At 44.3% G+C, this 17,998-nt stretch overlaps 1 protein-coding gene across 13 annotated transcripts in view; it reads left to right on the top strand.

Annotated features, from left to right (window-relative positions):
- TMC5 (transmembrane channel like 5) overlaps nt 1-17,998 on the top strand; it is a 53,942-nt gene that overhangs the window by 16,806 nt on the left and 19,138 nt on the right. For 9 of the 13 annotated variants that reach the window (XM_053276075.1, XM_053276074.1, XM_053276073.1 and 6 more), the window contains 10 exons: nt 121-283; nt 1,100-1,314; nt 2,699-2,812; nt 4,868-4,975; nt 6,461-6,560; nt 10,186-10,276; nt 10,740-10,988; nt 11,791-11,942; nt 14,783-14,927; nt 17,717-17,872. In XM_053276075.1, coding sequence (XP_053132050.1) covers nt 210-283; nt 1,100-1,314; nt 2,699-2,812; nt 4,868-4,975; nt 6,461-6,560; nt 10,186-10,276; nt 10,740-10,988; nt 11,791-11,942; nt 14,783-14,927; nt 17,717-17,872 — 1,404 coding nt within the window. In that variant the 5' untranslated portion in view covers nt 121-209. Of the gene's footprint in view, nt 1-120; nt 284-1,099; nt 1,315-2,698; nt 2,813-3,368; nt 3,481-3,871; nt 3,968-4,867; nt 4,976-6,460; nt 6,561-10,185; nt 10,277-10,739; nt 10,989-11,790; nt 11,943-14,782; nt 14,928-17,716; nt 17,873-17,998 lie in introns of those variants that run through there. The other 4 variants (XM_053276078.1, XM_053276081.1, XM_053276082.1 and 1 more) reach the window with 4 other exon arrangements.

Genomic DNA, 17,998 nt, shown 5'->3' with positions numbered 1-17,998 from the left:
AGCTAAGTCCTGTTCGTCTATCACCAGCATCATATCTATGGCTTAAAGTCCTGAGTAGTTTGTGGACTCACAGCAATGATTTTTGTGAAAATGTATTGAATTGAATTTCTTTTTAAACAGGTTCAGAATGAAACTTCACTTATTAAGAAGCAATCTGTGAAGTTAATTCACAATAAATTTGCCCCCAAAGGCAAGGATTTGGATTCATCATGGCCTTTCACTACAATGAAGCCTTCGAAAACCCGGACTATCACTACTCTGAAACACTGGAGATTGACCGGATGTAAGTCTGAAAAATGTGTAGGAAAACAGAAGCGAGTCCCATTGACCTTCAGCAATTGCTGTGCATTTTTGTAGGATGAACCCACCTAGCCATTCTGTTTTTGATGCCTACATTAGTTATGAACATATGAAGCTTCTCTACCAAGTCACACCACTTGTCCATCTAGACCAGTGCTATCTTCTCTAATTGACAGTGGCTCTCTATGGCCTAAGGCAGAGAAGGAAGATGTGTGCCGCATTACAAGGTTGGATGGCTTTCCACCTTCAGGCTATTCCAGAGACATCTCCCAACCAGCTATTGGCTCACATTAAAAGACATAAACTGGCCTTCTTCCTTGTGCCTGGGATCTGGCACAGAAATGCTAATATTTCTTAGTGAAAAGGACAGTTGGTCTTCTTCAGCCCAAATAACTCAGCCTTCCCTCAACTGGAGATGAGGAGCTGAATCTGGGACGTTCTGCATGTGCAAAGCATGTCCGCTACCCCTGAGTGATGGTCCTTCCTTTTAGAGCAAACATGTGGTGCAGAACTGTAGTGACAAATTCAGCACCCCTTACACTGTATTTCAGGGACTCTTGTTAGCCTTAGGATTTCTGCCTGCAGACCCTGAATGGGCCTTTTTTGCACCTCTAATAACTTCATAGAAAAGGGAATCCCACCAGCATACTGTGATGCTAAACCCTGTATACTTAACAGACATTCAGAATAATAAGTTATATATTCTTTTCAGTTTCTTTTAGCAACTATTTTGTTCCTTGAAGCAACCATTATATTTTGTTTTCCTGGTGATTCCCCCCCCCCCTTATTTCTCCTGCAGCAGAACTCCTCAAAGGAGTACTTCCTTTCACCACAATCCTTATGATTCCTCTCCTTACAATTCCTATGATGATTACAGCGAAGAAGGAGAATGGGGGCAGGATCCATCCACCATGATTGCGATGGACTCGATGCAAATTCAGTCGGATCCTGAATACCATCAGAGAGCGTCGGCATTTGAGATGCCTGGTTCAAATCCCTATGGAAATGCGCATGGTATGTAACTGCATTGATCAGTTATAATAAAGTAAATAAATTTGAGATTCCCATAGTAAAACAAGAATATGTGTATAGCTCCACCCTTATTGATATCTGTAGCCAGGAAATATAATGTATTTGTTTAAAGTAAGTTTACACTACCTTTCAACCTAAAAAAACAACAACCTCAAGCTGACTTTCAAACACCATGAGATGCTGGTCTCTGCATCTTTCTTCAGCCATCAGCATCTTTGAAGAAGCTGTCAGTGGATACAGCTCTGGGAGGGGAGGTGATGGCAGAGGGTGCCTCTGCTGGCTCCAGCCGGGCAGAATGGCTGCCGATGGGCACAGCTCTGGGAGGGGAAGGAATCCTCTGTGCAGCAGCAGGTCTGTGGTCTGCAGCATCCAGCTTCCTCCAGTAGCTCTTGCAGCACCCTAAACACTGTCAGACGTTATTTATTGAAAATATTTATACCCTGCCCCTCCTGGGTACTGCTGCTCGGGGCGGCTCACAAAATTAGTAAAACAAAATAAAAACAATATACAGTATAATAGAAACTAAATTTAAAAACAATATAAAATTGATAGAAACCAAACTTAAAAGTAGCCAGTTATCCATCAGATATGAGCTGCAATCCATCGGATATGAGCTGCAAATTAAAAAAAAGCCTCTCTAAACAGGCTTTTAAAAAGCCTCTGACAATTTTAAAAAAGCACTTGAAAACCCACCTCTTCAGCCAAGCTTTTTCCAGCTTCTTAGATTTTTAAGTTTTAACCTGTTTTAAGATTTTTGTGTATGTTTTAACTTGTTTTATGTTGTTAACTGCCCAGAGATGAAAGTTTGGGGCGGTGTACAAATCTGACGAATAAATAAATAGGTGGGACATTTTAAAACCCTGAGGGAGTGAACATGGCAAAGCTGTTTCGGAAGGGGGCTCCAAAGCTGCGGCGCCACCATTGAAAAGGCCCCCCACCCTGCCTCTAGTCCCCACCAGCCAGAAAAAGGACAGTTTTCTAGTCCTGATGCTAGAACTACTGTGATAAAAGCCCTTAATGTATGCAGTTTTAATTTGGTTTTAAATGCTTGGAATCAATGGGTAGTTGAGTAAAGATTTTGGGTGATGCAGGTGAGTGCAATCACATGTGTGGTATTTCTGAACTCATTTCTGGCCTAGTTCTGACCAAGAAGGTAAACCTGTGTTTGGACTCAACCATTTCTAATTGCAGGTGGGGGCTCATGTGGCCCAAAGTTTCTCTATATTAAAAAAACAAAAACCTCCATTCAGAAAACCAGCATATCAGTGAGAAGGGCTCTAGCCTGACATGCCAGTTTTCCATTTACAGTATATCAACTATGGGGAGAACCACTGTTAATTCTGTGTGTTGCTTTTATCTTCAATAGTTAATCCTTCATTTGAATATGAACCGGAATTTGGATACATGTTACCTACTAACAACGATGCCCTGGATGATCATTATACAGAGTCACACAGACCTTCCGATACACCTGATGGAAGTAAGGTTTTAAAAGATAATTACCACATGTCATTGTTGGAATGAAAGTTTCAGTGCAGAAATATTCAGGAGCGTAGGCTTCAGTGAACCAAATGCAAACCTTTGTAAGTTGTAAAACTTTGGGAAATTATCCTGAATAGCAATTATTTTAAGGATGTTCATTTGATTGTGAAAAGACTAAACAAGAATATGCATAACATAAATAATTGGGTATCAAGGTGACATTTACTACAATATTTTTTTCTTCTCATATGCATGCTTTGCCCCTTTCCCTGCTAGAGCGCAAGTTGGATGAAATCTATTTTTGACAGAGGAAATGAACCAAGAAACAAACCAAGATTGGTCATGACATCCAACCTAATTGATCTTGGTTTAGAATAACCAAGGTTAGAATAACCTTGGTTTGTATTATGTCTGAACCCCCTTTAGTTGGCCTCAGATCTTTGTATCATCCTGGCACATAACATGCTTGGTAGTCTTTTTGTTGGTTCTAGAATTGTTCTGCCTCTGTTCAATGAGCAATTCTCTTCTAGAACTGTTACACAGTTGTGCTCATTAAAACACTGTCAAAGATGGTGGAGACATGGGCTGGCTAATGCTGTGATCTAAATTTAATTTTATACTTTATTTTACGTTGGGGAGAAAACATAAAATTATTTTCAAGCTAAGGTTTGCTATGATCAAAGAAATATTTTCCCTACAATGTAACAAATATCTCCAATTGCTAGGAAACCTACATCAGTCCATGTTGGTGTCCTCTGTAACAGAATGGAGTCTTTTGCCAGAACAGAATATCTGTCTTATTGAGATCTCCTATGTCTGAAAATTGATTTCCCAAATAATCAAGTAAAGCTTACACAGTTAGACATTGAGAACCCAAGAAGCATGTCAGAGACAAAACCTTCTGGCCCATTGAAGTGGACAGGGGAAAAATATTTTCAGGGAGAAAATCCTTCAGCCACTACAGTTTACTTGAGTCCAGACACTGAAATAGTCCTAGGCAGGGAAGAGATTCCTATGGAAACAGACAGCTCAAATTTTCTCGCTCTTCCTAGGCCAGAAAGGGCTTTGGAGAACCAAATATCAGAGGAAGAACCATGTTCTTTCAAGACCCTTTGTGGACATTTATATGGGTCTTCTGGCTCAGAATTTGAAGGTACACATACCATATTTGTGGACGAGAGAACCATAATGCTCTCGAGCTGTGAAGCTTATGCAGACTGTAGCAGGGATTCTCAACGTTGGGTCCCCAGATGGTACTGGACTTCAACTCCCATAATCCCCAGCCCCAGTGGTCTTTGGTTAGGGATTATGGGAGTTGAAGTCCAGTAACATCTGGAGACCCAACGTTGAGAATCCCTGCATTGTAGGATGAGCATTTGTACAGCTCATCTCAGCCCCTTGCCATCCCAGGGGAATGGTGGTGGTACCAGTGGCTGAAGTGATGAGAGAAACTGCTCAAAGAAGTCCCATTGAAATTAAAAGGACAAGTTAGGCAGTGAAAACAGGACTTCTGCTATTACTACAAATCTTCATATGCCATAGCATATGCTTTTCAGCAAAAGTTCTCAAAACGATTTACGCAGAAAAATAAGTAAGCTGGTTCCCTGTCTCCTCACAATCTAAAAAGCAACATAAAGCAATGATTCCTGGAGGGAGGCTGTTCAAAGAAGAAAGGTCAGAAATCTCACTGGGCATGTCCCAACCTTTCTGCATCCTGAAATAGCTCTTTGGATCTTAGCCTTTGTATTTTCGAGAGTAATCCACTGCATGAAAATGAAAAGTGTCCATTTTGAAGTTCATATTTCAAAAATATGACACTTTTTGAGATACTTTTTAAAAAAATATTTCCTATTTTAAAAATTATTTTGGGGAACCTGCCATTAGACCTCTTGGATGGATATGGCTTGTTCCAAACCTGTTGGAGCATATATTACATTAGCATTGATATATCCCGGTGAGGCTCTTGTTGCGAAGTGTAATCTTATCTGTTTAGCTCAATGATACGCTTACTAAATTGTTAAGTTCATTAAAAGGCACGTTGTTAATTCCTCAGTTAGCTTCCTCCAGAGACATAACAGGCAAGAGGCTGATATGGTCTTCATGACACCTTCTAGTCTGCTTCGATTAGACTCAGGATACGATGACGAGAGGCAGAAACAAGGTAAGAGCTTGTTCTTCAACTTCACCTCTCACTTTCCCCATTGAATAATCCCTTAAATGCCTCATACCCAAGGTTTTAAAATGCTGGGAGAATGCTGGCCAAAATGCCACTGTCCAGAGAGGCCCATCTTATATCTATTTTCAAAAGAGCTATATGGATGCATACCTGGAGCAGCACCTGTAGGTGAGAGGGGGTTACCACAGACTCTGAGTAACCCACTGATAGGTTGGTTTCACAAAGGTTTGAAGGGTGGGGGCTTGAAAGGTAAAGTGTGCTGTTGAGTCGGCGTTGACTCCTGGCATCCACAGAACCAACAACCCCCAACTGCCCCAATGTAATTCAATGGAGCAGAATGTTCATGGACTCAAAGGGCACTTAACAGACAACCAGATGGGTGGAGCTAATAAAACTCAGTGCCAAATGGGGTGGGAAGGAAGGTTTGAACCAAAAAGAATAGGAAATTCCTCAGCTTGAAGACTGTTCCCTCAATACTGTCACAACCTCTTCTGCTTCTGAGGAGAAAAGGTGCCTAAAACTTTCACCATCCTCAGGCATGGGTTCAGGTGACACATACACACCAGGGATATGCATTTTGTTGTGGGTCCATAGTTCTTATTATAATATCTGATGTTTTTCATCAGTTATGAATGGCACATGCATGTATCAAATGCAGATTTTCTCTTCAGATTATTTGCAAATGGGGGCCTAATCCCCCCCCCGTATCCATTTGCAAGTGCCTTGAGAGGTAGGCCCAACTTATACATATATACACCCATCATAAGTGATGCATGTGTAGTGTATTTGTACCCAAATACAAAGATTCTGTTTAAAAAGCAGTTTTAAATCTAACCCCTAACAGGAGCACTTGGTTCACACATGATGCTGGAATGTTGTTTATTCACCATCAAATCTGAGATTTCTGACTTGCCAAGTGGATTGTGTGAACCCGGGAAAAATCAGCACTAGGGCGCCCACCTGACATTTTAACCGAGATCAACAAGCCAAATTCAAATCCTAGATTTATGATCTTGGTTAAATCAAATACACTGCCAACCCAATGCCAGTGATTTTTCCTGGGTTCACGCAGCCTGTTCTGCAGGAACATACATGACTCAGAAATCTCAGATTTGGTGGTAAACTAACACCTTTCAGATCCTCTGAACCAGCCCTTAGAAAGCAAAAAGTGCCAGAAAGTCTATTACAAAAAGAAATCCAAACCCTCAAATAGGGTAATGTCTACTCTAGTTTATTAGGAGCAACTAAAAAGTCACAAGTTAAGTGTGGAAACCACAAAACCCTTCACTTAGCTGGACTAAAGAAAAAGGGTGCAGGTGAGATAAAAGGAAGGGACAGAATGGTGGGGAGGACGAAGACCTTTCACAACCAGTTAGACAAATCAGGTGAACTTTTAAAAGGCAACCTAGGAAGCGGCCTTGTATTGAGTCAGAGCCTTGTCCCATGCTTCTCCGTGTGCGTTTTTTGCAGAAGAAATTTTAATCCGAGGTCTTGCAGAGCTGTCCACTCGTGAGAGAATGAAAGCAATCCAAAAGATGCCCAAAACTATGAAAGAAAAGAGAGAGATCAGGTAAGAGAAAATTGTATTCAGGACGTCTGTAGCTGCCTTTGGCATCCTCGATGGAAAGGTGGTCCGTATACTGTTTGTTTTAAATAGCAGGCCTAATCCAGATCAGGGCCAGGCTCACACTTCCTCTGTGCTGTGGTTGTGGTCTGGATCATGCACACTCCACCCCACCCCCCACCCCGGTTGCTCTTTACCCAGATCAGACCCTGTTTAGTCCAATGAGGCAGACCCACAAATGTTGGCCCTCAGTTCCATCGCAGGGACCGAATGTTCACAGTGATTTTTAGCAACGTCTGCTCCCCTAGAGATGGGGGGAAGAAGGAGACAGCCTTGTTGCACTCACAGCTTTCTTTCTCCCTATGCCCAAACAAGGAGAGGAGAGCTGGTCTGGAGGTGGCCAGCCTGACTGGTCCCCTGAGCTAAGCAGGGTCTGCTCTGGGCGCATATGAAAGGGAGACTAGAAGTGTGAGCACTGGAAGAGATTCCCGCTCAGGGGAGGGAGCCGCCACTCTGGGAAGAGCTGAAGGTTCCCAGTTCCCTTCCTGGCAGCATCTCCAACGAGAGAGGGCTGGGAGAGAGACTCCTGCCTGCAACCTGGGAGAAGCTGGCCGCTGCCAGTCTGGGTAGACAAGACTGAGCTGGATGGACCAAGCGTCTGACTCAGTATATGGCAGCTTCCTATGTTCCTAATTAGGATAAAGTTGCAGTTATTTTTGCACAGAAGAAAAGGTTAGGGTCAGGGTTAGGAGGGTAACAATAAATAAATCGCTGTATTCTCTCCATGGAGTAATCTCTGCAGTAGTTTTTGTTAGTTTTATATTAGTTTTTTGTGTTTTTAAAAAAATGTTTAAAAGCCTTGAAAACACCAATGCACAGGCGCAGTCCGTGGTCAGGACAATAAAAGCACGAGAACACACTGAAAGCTGAAAACCTTGAGATGCCATCACTACTTGTTTCCCATCACTAGGGGTGTGGTCAAAAATCCCAGAGAACATTCATCCCCCCACCCCAGATGGCTCCTATATGGATTGTAGGAGAAGGCGCACACTTTGACTGCACCACCTCGTCCTGTCAGACCCCAGACAGCCAAAGCTGGTCGCTTGTCCTGCAGCTGCCCCTTTGGAAGAGTTCTGAACCCCTAGAGACCTGGTGCCCTCCCCCCACCCTGGGCCCTTGTCCTGTCCTTAGATCCCCCTTCATTGCCCCCCAAGAGCAGAGGTGATGTTGTGCCAGGGCTGCGCCCCAGCTCCAGAGGGTTTTTTGCTGGGTTCCCCCACCCAACTGACCTACTCAGGAGGAGGGGGAGGCCAACTCAGGTGCCCACTTTACATTGGGAGTGAGTTGAGATTTAGGAAAGGGCAGTGCTCCTGGCTGCTTCAGCTGTTACTATCTTGTGCGTATGTATTTACCGCTCTTCAACAACAACTTGTTCTCTAAGCAGTTTTCATAGAAAAAGAAGTGAGATGGTTCCCCCACTCCCAAAGGCAAGGTGGACACCAGCAGCCACTGGAGGGATGCTGTGCCGGGGTTGATCAGGGCAGCTGCCCCCCTCCCGCCCCACTGCTAAATCTAACAGAGTCACCCCTTGAAAAGCTGCCTCTCTGCTCAGTTACTAAATGACCTCTCCCTTTGTGGCCAGCCTTTGCTGGGTCAACAGCAGCAGCCCTTTCACTGAGCTTGCTGCTTTGCTGGACCCTGGCACGGATGCACAAAGGCACCCATGCCAGCTTCCCTCCTGGGGCAAATGGCAGCCATTGCGGTCCCTGGCTCGACTAGGGGCCACCACAGCTGCTCCCGAACAATAAAATTGAAGGCCAAACGATGTCTGTTTAAAGTTGCATCTCCTCTGGCCCTCTGGTAGGTGCCTAAATGTGATTGTCGCCATGCAGTGGTGTGTCTCCAAAAAGTGGGAAATGCATCTTTATTTTCAGATGTTTACAATGTTTGCCTGGGATTCTCAGCGTTTACAAACTGTCTGACATTTATTGTCAAAGTTCTGTAGCTTCAGACGTACCCCCATCTGACTAGCAATGTACTGAGACTGGAGAAAGGCTATGCGTATCATGCTGTTCCACTGGCTTGTTTAGAATAAACCAACGTTGAGATTTGATGGGTAAATTGTCATCACTTGGCCTCTCTGCTGAACATTTGTCACTATTAGATTATAGTCAAGCCAAGGAGATCCTCAAACAGAGGGTCTTGGACATTGAACACCGGAACAATTTCAGCTCTATCCCAGAGACCATAAGAGGGCGCCTTGGTGACTTTTGTTGGAAGTTAAAGGACTTTGCGCTGTCTCTTGTCTCAGACAGTGGAGGACAGACTAGTGAGTCAGAGGGCTAGAGGGTCAAGACATTGGTCACCCCTTCTCCACTGCTCTGACACTATCCCTTTGGATATGTAGATTGCTAATCTCAGGGACTAACTTCCTTCCTTCCTCTCTCTCTTCCCTACCTGCCCTTCTACCTTACAACATGGCAAGCCTCTCTCCCTGCACCATGTGTGCAGAGAGGATGCAGAATCCATCTGCATCCAGCTAGATAGATAGATTAGAGATCCTAACTCCTCACTTTCCTATCTAGAATGGAGTTCTCTAATAAATACCATTTATATTGATTTGAAATGATGAACTGGCTCCAAGTTACTTTACTCTCAGCATACACGCATGCCTAAGCAAATTCCGCTGTGTTGTGCCTCTGTGCACTCTGCTATAATGAGAAAGGGATTCTCTCACCACAGAGAATTTCCAACAACTTTAACCGGGAACCTGCTATCTATCGTCCCTTTTTTAAAAACAAAGCCATCACAGGGTTTTCCTCAGAGCAAGATATGATGCCTTACCATCAGCAGTTTTATCTGGAAGGTTTTTGCCCTCTGTTTCGTGACTCAAGGAAAGAATTATTGACACCCCCCCCCCATTTGATCAGTTCCCAGGCAGGCCTGATTCATTTTATCTTAATTTATGTCTTGCTGATGTTAATGTGGGCATTACTAAACTGGTTGCTAAATTTTTATATGGGGCTATGAAACTGACCTCTTGTCATGGGGTTTTATGAGGCTGATTGTGTATCTTTTAGTTATTTTATGCTGTATATTTATCTATGGTAACTGTCTAAAGTTTTAATTTTGTTTGGCTTATGGTCGTAAATAAAATGATTGATTGATTGATTGATTGATTGATTGGAAGGTTTTTGAAAACCCCTCTGGCCAGTTGGTTATGCCCTGTGGCTCAGGTGAGGTCGAATCTGTCCACCATGTGCTGCTGTTTTGTCCTTTTTATAATGATAGCCGGTGCAGTCTTATTTCTCCCTTGCTATCACGCTTTCCTGGCCAGACTGCTGAATTTTATGTCCTACTCCTCCTTGCAGATAGGAAACCTTCTACCACCTACAAGGTTGCCAAATTTGTGCAGCTGCTGTTAAGATCCATCAACAGTTAACCTCCAGCCCTTCTTCTTAGATGATGTAACATGAGGCTTCTATGCTGGTGTATTCTGTATGATTTACTTCTTATCTGAATGTAGTATCATCTGTTTGTATATATAACTGATCATTGATTGTAATAAAGCTATTCATTCATTCATTCATCCAACATTGAGACAAACAGCATTCATTGTTTTTGCCAACAGGAATCATGCTCTCATGGAGAAAACAAAGAAGTCGCCCAGCCGCGATGCTCAAATTAACTGTTGTACCCAATGTTTCTACAACACAGCTTTGGTAAGTGCAGTGTGCCTCTGTCACAGAGGACTCATTCAGGAATGTCTTAAGAAGTTGTAAACTTACCCACAGTGAAGAGAATTTCTTCACTCTTGGGTATTATTGAGTCTGCTAAGCTGGTAAGTACCAAATCTAGCGGGCAACATTAAACTACATTGATTAAGTGATTGGATCTGCACACATTTAGTCTTTGTCCAGGACTAAAACTATCAGGGGTTTTTTAAAAGCAAACTTTTCTTATGATGATGCACCCACATGTCATGGCAGACACTCACGTGTGGGTGTTGAGAGTAAACATATGTCTTTTAACAGCAGTTTTGGAACAAGCTGAGACATAAAATCAGAATGGTTGAATCATGGCTTAGCCTGATGTCTGATCCTAGCCAATTTTTTGTTGAACTAACAAAAACCAGATGCAGGTGACCTGCATGCTCACATTTTGTCTCATTTTGCCCCCCTCTAGCTCTTTCGACAGTTTAAAAATGGCTTGTGGGAATGCTTCCAGCTCTTTCAGTTTTGGCAGAAGACTCTCAAAGACATTGGCGGCAAATTTGGGACCAGCGTCCTTTCTTATTTTGTTTTCCTGACGTGGCTCCTGATGTTTAATGTTTTCTCTTTCGTGGTGAACTTCAGCTTTATCACAGTCCCTCAGCTCATAGCAGCTCGCCCAAATAACCTCTCATTCACAGGCCTGGAGTTTTTCACAGGAGCTGTAAGTATGTTTTTTTAAAAAACAGAGCCTGAGTTAATTTTTGTTCTTTCTATGTTGTGATCCCAGTACTTCCACAGGGTCCGTTTTCTAACTGTGAGTAGTCTAGGGCAGGGTTCCCAACTAGGGGGATTAGTACCTGTAGGGGAACTTGAAGAGCTCCCAGGGGGTACTCAGAGCCCCCCCCCCAACTCCCTCTGCTGCAGCCACACGATTTGTTTCCGATCTCTGAGGATTGCTGGCTTGAAGCTGATGCATCCTCAGCGATGTGTCCCCTGCAGAAGGGGAGGGAGCAGGGTAGAGAAGCTCCTCTGTGCCTGATTTGAGTGGCTACATGCTGGAGCTCAGCGTACCCCTCCCCTCAGCCTGATGGACAGGCTTCAGAAAAATAGCATTGAGTACTCCCATTGGAAACTAATGGGACAAGTTTACGTGTCCCATTAATTTCAGTAAGACTGCTTATCCGTAACTTAGTGTGGATGGGAGCCCAGTGACTGGAGCAGCTTCTCTCATAAGCGTAACACTTCAGTGTGTATCTGTGTGTGTGCGTGCGTGCGCACACGCACACACACACACACACACACACACACACACACAGAATATTGTATGGGCCCCTCCAACTGAAGGTCTGCAACGGAAGAGGGTGCATTATCTCTCCGTGGCCTAGCCGGCTGAACATGTGCTCCTTCCTCTTGCCGTAGAGCAGACCTCGGAGAGGCTTTTGGCCACAGATCCATCCTGCAGCAACATTGTGCTACCCACTGCTGCACCCTGAGTAACCTCTATGTCCTATTTGCTATTTCAGGGTTATTTTACAGACACTGTGCTCTACTATGGTTTCTATACCAATTCTACCATCATGAAAAATGAGAACAGTTCTCCATATTACATGCAGCTGGCCTATATTTTCACAGTAGGAATTTATTTCGTTATCTGCTTCTTAAGCCTGCTCTACAGGTACAGTATTTTGGATTCCTATTTCTTTCAGAAGGGAATGCATTCTAATTAATAGATAAACAACAAAGAATATTATTTAGTAGTAAAGATAATCCTGCATCTTCTTTAAAAAAAGTTGGTACAGTTGTTATTTATGCTTCATTTGCTGCTGATTGGGATTAGAAAAGGAGATATTTCCTGTTAACATTCCCTTGAATTTCAGAGCCAAGTGTGTCTGTGCTTGGCTCTGAAATTCAAGTAACAAAGTAATGTTCCCATGTAACGAAGCCCTGGCAAGCCGCGTTTTGTGAAGAAGCACAGTTTAGAAGTGGTGGAGGAGGGCATTTAACTCTTTCCCCACAAGCTGTCTTTCGTTTTAAATTCTCTGCTTCCCTTGGTTCCTTTTCCTCGAGGGTCCTAGACACATACTGTTGTGAACTATGCCTGGTTTCGCACTCTGTACATGCTCAGAGGGAAAGAGGCAAAGTCACATCATACACAAACTGAATTGGTTCTTGGAGATGGTGACCATGTAGGATCTGGGCAGCAAACAGAGATAGGGAGAGAGAGACACACTCAGAAAGTTCAATGGGCTTTATCATAAAAAATTGCTCATCGGGATAAAATAATCCACATTAAAAACATGTTTCCGATTCAAGGTGTAGTGTAATGTGCCTAACTAACATATGTGTGTGCAATCAGTAATTACAGCTATCTAATAATCTAACAAATCCTAAATAAAACATTTAGAGAGAAGCAGAGAAGGAAGGGGGGGGGGCTTAGGAAGGGGGTAGCAGTGATTAGTAAGGAGGAGGAAAGTAGGGATCCCCGGCTTGTGAAGGCAGCAGGATCAGAGGCTTTGAGAGTGGCGGGTCTTTTCAGCTGAAGGAGCGAGGCTTCTTGGCTGGAGACAGGAGCGTTTTCAGTTGCTCAGATCACGGCTGAGAGCCAGAGCACCATGGCTAGGGAAGTCTTGACTTCTCACTGCGCAGTAGAAGTCACAGACAGCTCCTGTCCATGGACAGAGTTCCTGCTTCTAGCCCCGCGGCTTGGCAGCAAACTCTGGCATTGCTTGTGAGCAGCTCTTGCTGTAGGCAAAAGATTGTGTGTAGGCACAAGACTGCCACTTCTCTGTCCAGTAAGCTATTCTTTATAGTTGTATCTTCCTTTGATCTCCCATCATCTTTCCTGGGTCCCAAAAGGTGACAACTTACTGCTACCTTCTGGATAATGTCTTTTAATTATTCAGGATACTAGCCCAGTCCAGGGAGATCTTAATCCCATCTTCTGTTAGCTGCTATCTTGAGGAGGGGACATTGCCCAAGGCAAATCTGCCTCTCTGAGCTGCAATGGGCATCTTCTCTTGTCCCCAGATTTGGGCCTGGTCCCAGAAGGTGTTAGTAAAAGGACTAAATCTACAGGTGTTCTCCTAGGGTGGAATTTCTATAGACTGAGTAATCCCCTTTGGGCATAGCAGAGCAATCATTGACAAAGATTAACATAGATTTCTTGCAACAGGAAGGGGGAGATCAGCCCCTGGCCTCTTCCACAGACATTATCTGCTAGTGAGTTACATTTTAGCATATTGATTAGCTCAGGCCTAGCTTTTGTGCTTCCTTGAGTAGCCATTTCACAATACAATGCTGGATTGCCTCCTCCTTCACAGAGCAGTTGACCTGGGTGTCAGTTCACCTTGAGTCCAGGTCTTAATTGAACTCTTAATATAAAATGAAATCAGACACAGGCCTGAATTCCACATACTTCTGAGTTGGTACCTTTAAGTCTAAGGTGGGGGTGCTCATAACAATACTCATTGGAAGCTTTGGTTTATCCAAAATAGAGCTACCAGGTTACTGACTGGCACCAGCCAGCAGAAACAAATCTCACCTCTTTCAAAAGGGCCTCACTGGCTGTAGGTCTTTCTCCACGCTCGATCTCTCAAGCCTTGCATAACGTGGGACCCCAGGACCCAAAGAAGCATCTTCCCCCTTGTGGACCTGCACTCCCTGAGGCCCTTCTGTGGGTGCCTCTGCCTTTTGGAGGTCAGGTGAATGGCCCCTTTGGTATGCCCAAGGAATCCCAGACAGACAGACAGACACACACACACACACACACTTATATATTTAAAGTTTACTTTTTTCAGACTTCGCTTTGTTTTCATTCTGCATTTTTATATATTTCTTTTTTTGTAGTTTTATTGCTGTTTGATTATTTCATTTAATCGTTTGTTTGTTTAACTTGTCAGCTAGCCTGGGAGCTGCAGTGTTGAAGGGGGATGTGGACACCGTTCAAATGCAATAAGTTCTCAACTCATTTTATTAGACTAATCAGCAGACCACAATATGCAAAAGAGAGCAATACTGTGGTATTATATCTTGAAGCTGACACATCTACAGCAATCTGTCCACTGCAGAAGGGGAGGGAGGAAGGTGAAGACCCTCCTTCTCTGCTCCTGATTGGCTGGTTGTTTGCTGAAGCTCAGGATACCCCTCCCCTCAGCCTGACTGACAGGCTTCAGGAAAATAGCACTGAGTACTCCCACTGAAATTTATTTATTTATTTATTATTTTATTTATTTAGCATATTTAGAGATTTACATATCAAGCGATATAAACATATAATAGATAAATAAATAAATAATATTTGTATACCATCCACTACCGAAGTCTCTAGGCAGTTTACAATATTAAAACAAAACAAAAATTTTAAAAACAATTTAAAATATATAAAAGTTCAAATTAAAATAGCTAAAAAGCTATTGATGAATCGGTGGGGGTGGAGGGAGAAGAGGCTGCCTTTTCTCTCCCCCCCCCCCCGGCTTTTGTCATATCACTCATTCCTCTTCTTCATTTCCACCATAGCATGGCAAAGTCCTTCCGCAAGAACTTTGTTAATCCTCGGATGTACTCTGGAAATGCTGCCAAGCTTCTTTGCATCTGGGACTTCAATATAACCAACGAGAAAGCTGTGAAACTGAAACAGAGGAACCTCAGGACTCAGATCAAGGTATGCAATGAAAGAGGTGTAAAACAAGCCGTTTTCTTACCGAAGCACTTGAATGACTCTCCTGCCCATGTGACAACCCCTACCAAAGGTGAAATAACCTGTAAGGGCTGATTCACACAACCATTTCCCCTGTGGCCAGGTCTCTCTCTTTTTCTTTTTCTTTCCCACCCCCAAGTTATTAAACCAGGTTGTGACAACTACCTTGTCTGAAGAGTTTGCCATGAATACGAGCTTGTGGGAGAGTTGGTGACCTCTGCAAGGCAAAGACCACTCGGATGGGTTTGTTTTATGGATCCTTCCCATAAAGTAGGCCTCGCTCAATTAGTTAAGGATTGGGGGTCCCACAAATGAAGTGCTACCACAGCAAAGACCTTGCCTTTGGCACCCACCTGCCATTTGGGGGCACCCAGAGCCAGACCTTGAGCAGGCCCGCCCCGTCCATGAGGCAGACCAAGGTGGTCGCCTCAGCCAGCATTTCTTGGGGGGCAGTGCAGCTCCCTGGTGGAAGTCGTGTGGGCAGGGCCCACCTCCCAGCTAGTCTCTGGCTTGCTTTCCTCCTCCTCCTCCTCCTCCTCCCTTCAGCATCCTCTGTCCCTGCTCCCTCTCTGCCTTGCCCTATTCTGTTTGAGGACGGAATGGTTCTCTGCCCCAAAGCGCTGACCGACTGAAAAGAAGCACAAGGAAATGCCAGAAATAGCCTCTGGAGAGATACTCTTCTGGGTTGAACAGGGACAGTTGCTTCCCCCCCGCCCCGCCCCGCCCCCGATAAATATAGGAGAGCCATCACTTTAAAAGGTGCTTCTTTACTTTGTTTGCAGGGGTAAGGTTTACTAACTGGGACTAGTTGCTGGGAATATGTGCTGCTAATTGAGCAGAGAGGCACCTTTTAACGCGGTGATTCTCTAAGATTTAGCTGGGGGAGAGCAACTGGCCCTATCCAACCCCAGCACAGCATCCCTCTCGTGGCTGTTGCTGGTGTCTGCCATATGTTTCTTTTTAGATTGTGAGCCCTTTAGGGACAGGGAGCCATCTTATTTATGTATCTTTTAATTTTTCTATGTCAACTGCTTTGAGGATGTTGTTGAAGAGTGGTATATCAATACAGTAGTAGTAGTCGTCGTCGTAGTAGAGGCTTACAGATTGCCACTGGCTCTAGTCCACTGCTGAGCACCACTCAGAGGAGCACTGGTGCTTACCCTTGTGGATGTCATTTCACTTGCTTGACCAGACCGAAGCCATTTTGTTAGCTTGATGCTAGAGCTGTTTGAGCAGAAATGCTTTGCAAGGAGGAAACAAGACAGCAGGCTTAGCACTGCGGGCAGGAAATGGCTAGCTTGGGGTTTGGGCTTGAAATAGATTTTGGAGGAAAGGTCCCTGGAGATCTGAGTAACGCTTAAGCTGATAGTATCGGCAGCTGCACTTTGCAAAGCCATGTCCGGAGCATTCTCATCAATCACGCGGGGTCAATATGGTCTGTTACTGTAACTTCCTTGTTCTAACGTACATGTGTAAATGTCCAGCTAACTGACTGAAAATGTTTGAACAACCTGAGTCCAGTTATGTAACTTCCTCTTCTGACCAGATAAGACAGAGTGGTGCACTTCAGTTGGCCTCCAGGGTCTGAACAGGCTTGTAACCTGCACGGGCAACCTCTGGCCCATTTTCAGCTGAAACTGGTTTTGTATCAATAAAGCAATTGCTTGGATTATCAAAACCACAGCGTGAAGGCGGCGTTCCTTCCACACCCTTTAATGCCCGAAACAACTTTGGGTCCCTGAAGGAATGTCTGCTTTCACCTCAGCCTATCCCCATGCACCACTATCGGCTTCAGCAGCTGGCTTGCATGTGCCCCTCACCGTCTGAGTCGAAGTGGGTGGAGATCAGACACAGGGTCTTCTTAGTGGTGGTCCGCTGTTTGTGGGATCCCCTCTCCCAAGAGGTGTGCCCAGTGTCTGAATCGCTACCCTTTGGGTGCCAGGAAGACCTCTTTATTTTTCCAGGGGACTTTCCAGATGGCATCTTGAAATTGCTTCGCTAATGTCTAGGCTTGCTGTCCGTTCGTATGATCGTCTGGTTTTAACACCGTCTTGCATAGGTGCCCTTTGCACAACGGACCACAGCCTGTTTTAGATCTTATCTTGATGTTTCAGGATTAACATGTTGTATGTTCATCTTGAAATAGTAGCTGGTTTTCTGAGTTTTGAGAACAACTTGCAGGCTTGCTGGGATTACTCAGGAGTAAATGATTTAGTTCAGTGGGCTTCCTCCTAGGTAAGAGTGCATAGGATTGCAGCTGTAGAAGTGTGGCTTGCTTTTCGAAGGGTGTGTGTGTATCAACCACAGATTTTTTTTCTTATTTGCAGGAGTCCACTGCCTTTGTGCAAATTCATTGGGGGGTGGGGCTGGGGGGGAGGATGCAAGGGAAAGCCATCGGTCACCCACCCCCTCCTCCTCTCCTCCCTCAGGGAAGTGCCCTGTGTGCAGATCCAGAAGCAGGGGTTTCTTCCTCTCCTCTTCCTTTCTCTCTGCCAGAGGGAGGAAGTGGTGTAAAATCCGTAGCAGCTAACTCTAACTGGCTTTAAAACGTTAGGACTGACTGTTGGATTTTACCTCACTTCCTCTCACGCAGTCTGGGAAGCTGCTTCCGCTGCTGTTCTAACTGTTGTTCGGATACTTGTATTTTTTCATTATGATTTTATTTGTCAACTGCCATGGGAATTTGATTGAAATGTGGTATAAAGATCCTTTAAAGAAATAGTAATTAATTAGTAATATTTTTTAAACTCCAGGAAACCCTATCTGAAGTGAATACTGAAGCCCTGAAGCTTTCCCTGTGTCAGAAGATGGCTCACGTCTCTGTCCACCTGGCGGCTTGGGTCGTCTCCTCATTAGCTGCAGTTGCTTCGTGTGCTGGCATTTATTTCTTCTCCCTCGTTAACTTGGAAGTAAGGCCCAGTGAGTCTTTACTTTAAATGTGTACTGAACAATCTTGGTTGCTTATAACAATAAGTTGTCATAAGGCTTGCTTACACGACCCTTTTAAGGTGGGTAGGAGTCCAGCCGAGGTGATA

The sequence above is a fragment of the Hemicordylus capensis genome, chromosome 13 (genome assembly GCF_027244095.1).
Source record: "Hemicordylus capensis ecotype Gifberg chromosome 13, rHemCap1.1.pri, whole genome shotgun sequence".
NCBI classification, from domain to species: domain Eukaryota; kingdom Metazoa; phylum Chordata; class Lepidosauria; order Squamata; family Cordylidae; genus Hemicordylus; species Hemicordylus capensis.
The sequence above is the reverse complement of the archived record's forward strand: the minus strand, read 5'-3'. Positions and strand labels throughout refer to the sequence as shown.